At 33.6% G+C, this 9,951-nt stretch overlaps 2 protein-coding genes and 1 non-coding gene across 5 annotated transcripts; 1 reads left to right on the plus strand and 2 right to left on the minus strand.

Moving 5' to 3' along the window:
* Window positions 1–256: 256 nt before the first annotated feature.
* TRNAD-GUC (transfer RNA aspartic acid (anticodon GUC)) lies at window positions 257–328 on the minus strand. Its single transcript has one exon. It is a non-coding gene; the product is annotated as a tRNA-Asp (tRNA).
* Window positions 329–1,540: 1,212 nt separating this feature from the next.
* LOC107892722 (SUPPRESSOR OF GAMMA RESPONSE 1) lies at window positions 1,541–4,878 on the plus strand. Of its 2 annotated transcripts, none has more exons than XM_041077517.1 (6): window positions 1,541–1,745; window positions 2,648–2,780; window positions 2,866–3,052; window positions 3,462–3,943; window positions 4,029–4,328; window positions 4,410–4,878. In XM_041077517.1, exons 1-6 carry the CDS (start codon window positions 1,738–1,740, stop codon window positions 4,461–4,463), a joined length of 1,164 nt encoding a protein of 387 aa, XP_040933451.1. In that variant the 5' UTR covers window positions 1,541–1,737; the 3' UTR covers window positions 4,464–4,878. The 2 variants fall into 2 exon arrangements, with proteins under 2 accessions (XP_040933451.1, XP_040933452.1); XM_041077518.1 differs by having other exon boundaries at window positions 1,599–1,745; window positions 4,029–4,316.
* A 1,713-nt stretch (window positions 4,879–6,591) lies between these two features.
* On the minus strand, window positions 6,592–9,677 carry LOC107892132 (uncharacterized). Of its 2 annotated transcripts, none has more exons than XM_016817130.2 (2): window positions 8,989–9,677; window positions 6,592–8,325 (listed from the first exon to the last, which is right to left on the minus strand). In XM_016817130.2, the coding sequence occupies exons 1-2, from the start codon at window positions 9,049–9,051 to the stop codon at window positions 7,225–7,227; spliced, it is 1,164 nt and encodes a 387-aa protein (XP_016672619.1). In that variant the 5' UTR covers window positions 9,052–9,677; the 3' UTR covers window positions 6,592–7,224. The 2 variants fall into 2 exon arrangements, with proteins under 2 accessions (XP_016672619.1, XP_016672620.1); XM_016817131.2 differs by having other exon boundaries at window positions 6,592–8,322; window positions 8,989–9,592.
* Between the last annotated feature and the right edge of the window lie 274 nt (window positions 9,678–9,951).

A 9,951-nucleotide genomic window follows, 5' to 3' on the forward strand; every position in this document is an offset into this window, starting at 1 on the left:
CCAATAATTTGTAAATAATAAATAAATAAATAAATTCGAAGATAATTAAGATAAATACAGATATCCAACTCGTGATTCCTGTAAAAGGGAGGCTAACATTGATTTTTTGAACAGATTGGGCTTGATTTGTAGCATTATGTATTCAACTGCAGGCCTGTTATATCATGGTCCCCCAAGTCTCTCAACACCCCATCTTTCTTACATTTTATTGGCATTCGGTTTAACGCAAAACCCAAAAAAAAAAACAGTGAAAAATCGCCGTTGCCGGGGATCGAACCCGGGTCACCCGCGTGACAGGCGGGAATACTCACCACTATACTACAACGACTCGATGCTCATTGATCAAGTTTTATTATATTTCAAATATTTATCAGATAAAATGTCTTTTTCAAAAAATTATATGTTATAATATACATTTATTCCCTAATTATGTGAGGTTGAGTTAGTGTTTTTCAAATATAAAAGTTAAAAATGACATTTTTATTTATGATTGAAAGCAAATATTTACAACAAATCAAAATCACATTTATACAAATTGCTCTAAAACATAAATAAATTTAAAATGCTTTAATTATTCAATTCTTGTATTTAATTTAATCCAATTTAAACTTCTCATAAAGTTTCAACATTCCATGATTTAAAAGAATGTTTTCATTAAAACTCATGTGAAGACCTAATAGTCAGGGTGTTCACTATCTCAAATATAATCTGAGTTCAAGTCGCATTAATTCCATTTGTTGTTTGAATTTTATCCTATTATTATAATTTACTAAAAAAAAAGTTTTCACAACATTTACCAATCATAATTTATTTAAAGCGTAATATACTTTTAGATTTATTTACAGAATTAATAATAATAATAATAATAATAATAATAATAATAATAATAATAATACCAACATTTTAATGCTTAGTATCCAATTAAAAACGAAGCCGCGTCGGAAACAGTGGAATTTTCATTAAAAAAAGTTTTCTTTCTTTTCAATTATTATTAAAAAAAATTAAAAGTTGAGTTTGGTTAAATTCTACTTTTAATCCTTATATTATACTCAGTTTACATATTTCGTTCATAATTTTTAATTTAATGCTACCGTTACTAATGTCATCACTAGCACCATTAAATTTTTTGTCACTTGATTACAGTGATTGTTAGAAAACCCGAAGCAAAAAAAAATATTGTTTTTCTTTAGAATGGTAACTTTATTTTTACAAATTATATCAGTCGAATAATGATTTTTTGGTAATATTAGTAAAATTCAGGGACTGAAACTGGAATTTAGACCAACAATTTGAAGTGCTCCAATGAACCAACGTTCCCATTGTCAAGCTTGGGAGGCAAGTAGGAGATTGAAGATAATTACGAAAAATGCCATGAAGCTCGAAATTCGAAGCTGCCAAGTGCTTAAACATTCTTCAGACAAGGAACCGAACTTCGTGTCCGAACCAAATGGTTCGTGACCAGGTTTAGTCAACTACGGGACCTACAAATGAAAAAAACAAAACAAACTTCCGCTCTGATGTCATTCTCCGAAGCTGAGGTTGAGTTTCCGAGCCTACTATATGAGTTCCAAAGCAAAATTTCCCGCTCTCTCTCTCTCTTCTCATCGTTCGATTACTTAGCCTAGTGTAGAAAAAAGGCAAAGGGAAAGAGAAGTGTTTAAAGAGCTTAAAAGCTTCGCTTATACTCTCTTCTCTATTCATCTTTCTTCTTCTTCTTCCCCTTTCTTTACTTTGTTAATGGCGAGGTAAGGTTAAAGAAATTAATGATAAAAAATAATGAATTTAATGATAATATTTTCATTGTTTAATTGACTGCTTTTGGGTTGGATTCTTTTTTTTGGGGAAAAAATTGGACTTTTAACTTGAAAACCCCATTTTCAACTGAAGTTTTTGATGTTGAATTTATGGCGAAAATACGTGATTTAAGATTCTGGGTTACCATGAAATTCCTTTTTTTATTTCTTGGGTTACTTATTTTAGGCAATGGGGGTATAGTAAAAACTTGCTGTAAAGGGGGTTGGTTTTTTTTTTAACCCCTATTTTCCTTAATTTCACCTGAGTTTGAAGACGTGGGGGGACTTTGTCATTCATTGAGTGATTGTGTTTGTTCATCCATTATGAGCTCCATTGAGAGAGTTTATATGATGTTATTTCATGATCATCCTTTCTTAGAAGCTCTTCATTACTGCACAGACTGTTGTTATTGGAAAAGCTTCCTTTAAATTTACCTAGACATAGGAGGCATGGTGGGTAGAGTTAACTGATTTTTGGTTGGAATTCTTTTCTGGATAAATTTATGGACTTTTAAGAAAATAAATCCCTCACATTTTCTGGGTTATTTTATTTCTTGATATAATGGGGTTCGTAAGTTACATAAAAACTTACCATAAATAGAGTTGGTTTTTATATTTAACCCCTTATTTTCCCTTTGAGTTCAATTTTGTGATACCTTTTGGGGGGGGGGGTCATCAAGTGCAAGTGTTTCTTCATCCACTATGAGGTTCATTGAGAGAGTTCATGATTTCTTACAACTGTTATTAATGGAAAATCATCCTTAGAAAAACAACCTGTTTCTTTACACTTCTCCCAATGTATGTTTTGTTTTTGGACTATTTTGCTCAAAACAAAAACCATTGTTGTTTTGCAGGAGCTGGCTTGTTGATAGCAGAGCAATAGCAAAGAAAGTAAAAAATGCTTCATGGTCTTCTTCCGTTCAAATCACTGATTGCGGAGCGAATCGTGAATGTCCCAACTGTCATTATCGTATCGATAACAGTGATGTAAGCGGAAAACATCATTGTTTCAATCGAATTTTTAAGGTTTTATGGTTTTCTTACACATATGTGGGGGCTGTTTTATTTGCAGGTGTTTCCTCAATGGCCTGGCCTTCCAGTGGGAGTGAAGTTTGATCCGTCTGATGCAGAGCTTTTAGATCACTTAGCCGCTAAGTGCGGTGTCGGAGACTCAAAAGAACACCTGTTTATTGATGAGTTTATTCTCACGCTCGGCGACTGTCAGGGGATTTGTTACACTCATCCTGAGAATCTTCCAGGTAAATGTGTTTATGGATGAACTAATTTTGTTGTTTTTACATTGCTGTCACATATAGGATGAACTCTATTTACCATATTAGCCGATTTTGTGGGTATTACGCATTTGGCATTACTCGAATCCATGTTGCAACGTTCGGAATTCACAATAATGGAAAATATACATTGCAGCTTGATTTGGATACTATATTTTTGTTTTTAACATTGCTGTCATATGTAGGATGAATTTTTGGTATATGCATTCATTGTTATTTGAAGTAGGTGACGTGCTCCTCGGTTACATTACGTCACCGAGGTACTATTCATGGTTAATCTTAGGAAATTTGCAGTTTATGGTAATGGGAAACCGATATTGCTGCTTGATTTGGATTGTGCCGGATTATATCATCACTTCATCTAGATTTTGTGTAGGTGCAAGAAAGGATGGAAGTAGCATCCACTTCTTTCATCGAACGATTAATGCTTATTCAACTGGTCAGCGGAAGCGCCGGAAAATCCAGAATCAAGATAGCACAAACGAGGAGCATGTTCGTTGGCATAAGACAGGAAAGACTAAACCTGTTACGGAAAACGGAGTTCATAAGGGGTGGAAGAAGATAATGGTTCTCTATAAAAGTACAAAGAAAGGGTGTAAACCTGAAAAGTCGAATTGGGTGATGCATCAATACCATCTAGGGGATACGGAAGATGAGCACGATGGGGAATATGTGGTCTCTAAGATTTTCTATCAACAGCAGAAACAAACTGAGAAGAACGATGATAGCCCAATGACTGAAGAACCGGATAACTTGATGATTCACACTAGTCCGAGGACCCCTAAAACAATTACTCCTGATCCACCTCGGCCATGGAAGTCTATGATGCTTGATGACATTGAAGAAAATATGCACCAGGTATTCATGATATGCAATTAGATCCATATATGAATATATATGTTCTTTCATATGATCCTCATCAAAGTTCATTTTTGTGGATTAGGAAGCAAATTTTGCTGTAGAAAGATCTGATGTACATACGGATGCTGTTCAATGCGAGGATAATTCAGACTACCAGGCATGGTTGGCTGGGGAATCTCAGGCTGTGGAAAATCCCGACTTTAATGGCTTTGATGAATTTTTGCTATGCAATGAGCTTTTGGATTCCTTTTCCCTGCCAACGACCAAGGACCCTAAAGCTGACTGTGCTGCAATTGAGACGAAAGGAAATAACGATGCGTCTTGTGGAATTTCTGAGCTCGAGAACTTGGAGTTCGATACACCACCTGATGTAACCCTAGCTGTTAGCTTCTTTCCACCATTGATGTGTTTGCCTCTCGAAATGTTATCTTACAAATTATCATCATTTGTCATTTTGGTGCAGGATCTACAATTTGGCTCTCAGGAAAGCATTCTTTCGTGGTTAGACCGATTATGAACACGATGCAGAGTGTTCCCGATGACAAAGTCCCAAGTTTTGTGCTCGTCTATTGTCTCCCCGAAGCTAGACAATGCTTGTTTTTGCTTTGAGGGGGGCATAGTGAGTTTGTTTGATCCTCGGTTTCTTTCATTCAAGGCTATTTGACGCTTGTTCCATCCCGGTAGGAAGCTTGTGTTTCCGAATAAAATCTGCTGGTTGTATGAAGAAAGATGGTAGGTGTTGTTTCCATGGAAACGCAAAACAGTTGATGTTTGTATTGGAACTAAAATTTGTAACTATTGAAAATGATTACAATCTGGGCTATTGTTTTTCCTCTTGGGGGGAAAAAATGTTTAGCATTTGATGATGATGTTATGTAAGATAATTCTAACTCCTTTTCTGTGTGAAATGTTGAGGTTCCATGCTTCTGTCCCTTAGTGTCTTGTTTGAATATATCATTAGTCAGTATACTAAAACGAGGTCGTTTACGTGCATTATCGGGATTAAAGAAAAAAAAGAGAAATCTTTGTTGGTAGGAATCTCTCAGAAAACATTGCTCCAGTGCTCTGTGTTCTCTGCTCCAATCAAATCTCCAACCTTCATTTCTCTCTCCCTCTCTCTCGTCTTATTAAATAAGACAAAATTGAACTCTGGATTGTAAAAAAATTATTTTAGCTCTTTATTTTTTTTATGTCATATTACCTTAAAATGGTAAAAAAATTTAACTTTTTAAATTTTACTGTGGTATATATATGTGAATTGTTACGTGAATAATATGTTAGTATTTGATTAATTTTTTTTTTAATTTTAAAAAATTAAAAATATAAAAAATATTTTTTTATTTTAAAAATTTTAAAATTAATTAAATGTTGACATATCAGGACAATCCAAGTGCCAAAAAAGTTAATAAACGATAACTTGAAGGTTGGTTCACTTCGTTTGGGATGGAGCAGAGAGCTGCTGATTATTTTTGTGGTGAATCGTAATCTCATGAGAGTTTACTTCTTCCATTATCCAACACCAGAACAATTGGTTCTCTGTCCCATTCTAAACATGACGAATTCAAATTTTTTATCAGTACAAATAAAATCACATAAAAAATATTAAAATTCGAATATTATTTAAAAAACACAACATCTAAAACTAAAAAAAGCATTATTTAAGAATAAAAACACTTGATTGTCAAAATGATCCAGAAATATATAATGGGATCCCATTCCCACCACTAAAACAAAAGGTGCATTTGACAAAAAAGCATTCATGCATTTCATGCCAAGTGCAAAATCTATGCTTTCTTCCCCACTCTCAAATTCTCTATTTCTCCTACAACCAAACTTCACACTTGTGAATTCTCAACCTCTTATTTTCAAACATCATATATTTATAAATATATATATGTACACAATCATAAATAAATTACGGATTAAAAATTAGAAACACATGATATTAATATATGATAAGACTCGAAATCTCAACCCTTATAATTATAAAACTCAAATATACCTTAACACTGTTTTATGTGATACCTATTATATGAATGCAGTAAAGAATGACATCAGATTCCAAACATTTGGCTTAAGGATAAATATTGTATTTTTTTTCTTAAAAAAAATTGATTAATCCTCTTAATTATTGAAAAAGATAAAAGGAAAGATGCCAAGTAATATCATGAGATCTTGTGATTGGTTTGGCTTATGGTTGCAGTCAAGTACATGTGACTCAATTCACAACCACAAATACCACTGCCAATTAATGGCATGCTTCAATTGTAATCAACAAAAATATGATAAAGTTACTGTATTAAATTCTAAATTCTAAACTCGTATTTTAAATATAAATAAATATTAAGAGTATGTCATTGAGATTGAAAAGAACCGTGATTTCAAGCAGCTTTTCAAATCAAACCTTAATTTAAGCTGAAGTTTTAAGCTATTTGTTTTTGGAAAAATGCTTTTTGATAAAATTATCTTTTTGTCCACTCTTTAAATCTTTTACTTTATAACATCACTTCTAAAATTAACATTTTAGCTTCCTAAAAACACTTAGGAAAGGCAATGGTAAACACCATAAAAGCATTTTTTTCAATTTCAATGATACACTGGCCCTAAGTCAAAGGGGAATGTGCTTAAGCCTAACACATTTCGAATGGATAAGCAGATTAGCATTTGAAAATAAAATTGATCAACTAAATAAAAGAGAAGTTTTTGCTGAACATGACCTTTTGCTCTCATGAAATTGAAACTTCAAATGGCAAAAGAGCTGACCTATTCAAGAAAGGAGAGTTTTCATTGTTCAACAATATATATATTCAATGGAAGAACCAAAAGCAGGGCAGCAAAATGATACAAATTCAACAAAGTCAATGTCAGTATTACTTTGTAATAGGAATATATGAAGAAATAATCCTAGAAAAAGAAGGTTCCCATGAAGGAAAAATCTGGGAAATCTGTCATTCTAGATTTATGCAATCCCTGGGAAATATATGTCATACCAGTAGGAGGTTGCTAAAGCTTTCAGAAAACCGATTATATCTACTTCTCTTACAACAAGTTCTCCCGGGTTCAGAAATCAGATATGGTCCCGTAATGGAAAAAATCGACTTCATTAAGGACATGAAGTTTCCCCTCACAACCACAGATTCCATATGCCTAGATTTGGTTGGATAAATGGTATACTTCTATCAATGCTACACCAATAGCCATCAAATTGCCAAGGCAGGCCTTTCCAGTACCGACAAAACTTGTAATGGAAGACTCCATAGCACACCGTTTTTCTAGACTCAGCCACGTTCTCTCACACAGTTACCAGGCAGAAGATATTTGTATTTCTCCGCATTATTCAACAAATATGCAGGAAGATGGACTGCTGAATACGAGTGAGGAATAGGTCCCATCTTCCCGATGATCTCCTTGAATGTGTATTCTTCAGGAAGCATGTCGAATAGGTTAGACCCTCTGCATATTACGTCCTGAATCCTCTTGGGGTTCAAGAAATGAGCGAATCTCACTCGATCAGTGTGGCTGTAAGCTTTCATCTTGAATATAAAGTCGCTTATATACCGAAAGCAAAAGCTACAATGCCACCCGGCATCTGCTAAGATGAGATCGGATTGACGATAATGAGCATATCTGGTCCTGCCCTTCTTGTACCTATGAACCGAGGCTCTCCAGCTTTTGTTGTCTATGAGATACTCAAAAGAGTACAAATAGTTTCTCAACTGAAGATGAAGTACAGGTGGTGTGTCATCACACCATCTCAATAGATTAATTGTATGCCCACTAGGGATCTCATCTACATCGGACATTATCAATAAATCATCATCTTCAATACCTGCTAGTCTAAGAAGCTGGTCCAATGCAACTCTCTGATATGCCTCCTCAACAAAAGGGTTTTCGCCCTTCTTGAATCTCCCACCAATGGTCCCATATGTCAAGCGAGGCTCGACAAATTTAAATTGATCTTTGTTGCGAGCAAATAACAATGGTTTCAGTAAGGCAGTAAACGTTGAGTTGGACTCGAGGAGCACGAATTGCGTAACATATGGATACAATTCATTCCAACGAATCATGAGCATATCTATCTCATTGCTGAACAACACTGCATCAAAGACTCGTCGAGGGAATTCACGAACTTTCCATCCATGAAGATTGCAGAGAGTCTCCATCGTGATATTGTCGTGATAATAGTGAGGGAGTTCAATAAAAGGCTTAGGAGGTGATTCCCATAGTGGTCTTAGGAAATAACTGATCTTCTGTCCATGCAAATATAGGCCGAAAATTGCTGGCGGGATAATCACAAACACAAAAATGTAAGTCCTGATATCATACCCTCGCAACATACACCGCAATCTCGAAATGGTCAATGCAGCACGGGACCCCTGCTGCAGATTAGAAAATGAAAAACATTATCAGATTATCAAGGTTAAGCACAAAAATAAAGCATTTTACAAATCATGAACCACATCATATTCCCATAAAGCAGCAACTATGCCTACTTCACAACATTAGAAACATATACATACACACATATGTATATATAGTTAAACCTCTCCTTAATTTTCCATTCTCGTGTTCATATGACTAAAATCAATAGTTTTCCAATTCCTTGCAAATACGTTGTCAATCAATCACTTCAAGGAAAGAAAAAATAGACGTACCAAAAAACATTCAAAATGGGGTGAAACAATGAAAATCAAAGGAAACTACAAAGCAATTTCTTCAATAGTTCCATTAGAATAGATGTTCCCATTTTTTCCATTAATCTCAAACAACAACCAAACAGAGGATCATCAGCCATCCAGAAATCAAAACCATACAGGAAACATTTTTCCCAAGAAAATATAATAGAAAAAGAGCAAAGAAATTAACAGTAAGAAAAGATGAAGGCAAATATATATATATACACACACACACACACACACATACACCTTCACCTTCAATCTTAAACAAATTCAAGGAAAAACAGTACAAGCACCCATTAATCAACCCCCGCCCCCAAAATGAACAAATTTTTTGAAAGTGAAATCAGAGAAAAGAAAATTTACCTTTCCACAAACGTCTTCACAAACATCGTCAGTCTTCTTGAAATTAGAATACCCATCAGACATGACTACAAAATCCCACAAAGATTGCCACTTCCTAATCAATAAATTTTTTATAAAAAAATGTTTTGTTGAAGTCTTCAAGTTCTCCAGAACTCAGATCAAAGGCGTCTACATAAAAAAAATTCTTTAAAAAAAACAAAAAAATAAACCCCAAAGCAAAAAAAAGGTCAAAATTTTGAAACAGAGAAAATCTAGAAAAACGAAAACCCAGTAAAATTTTAGCAATGATTTTTCAAAATAAAAAAAAAAATTCTCTCCTTTTTCTCTTCCTCTTCCTCTTAACGTCAATTATAGCCGTTTGGTGGTTTATTTTTCGCTCTTTCAACAGATTCCGAGAACAAAGATATGGATTTATAACCCCCCAAAAAAAAAAACCTCCACAATCCAAAAATAAGAAACTATGATTAAATAACGATAATATTAGAAAATTTTCGATTTTTTGAAAAAAAATTTCTCTCCTCCACTATTCGATTAGCCGTTTGATTAATATAGCAAAACTGTAAAATATTTGAATGTAGAAACGAGGAAGAAAATTTTATTTATAGTATCATTTAAATTAGAAAATAAATAGGGATATTTTGTAGTATTTAATTTTCTTTTAATGTTGGATTTTCTTTTAATATTGGAATATTTTTTAGTTCTAGATTTTCCCTACCATTTATATCATAACATATTCCCACATCAATTTATTCTCTATTTTGAATATATAATTTTGTAAAATACAAATTGTATTACCATATATAAAAGTCTATTTTAGGTGAAATTATTCTATTATTATGATATAAAATCTTTTTTATTAATGTTTTAATAACTCATGTTTGCTGGTTGAGTCTTAATTCGATTGATATAAATATTATTGTCAATAGAGGATATGGGTTTGAGTGCGCTGAAGCGCCTTATACT

Source organism: Gossypium hirsutum, chromosome A09 (assembly GCF_007990345.1).
Source record: "Gossypium hirsutum isolate 1008001.06 chromosome A09, Gossypium_hirsutum_v2.1, whole genome shotgun sequence".
In the NCBI taxonomy this organism is placed as follows: Eukaryota; Viridiplantae; Streptophyta; class Magnoliopsida; order Malvales; family Malvaceae; genus Gossypium; species Gossypium hirsutum.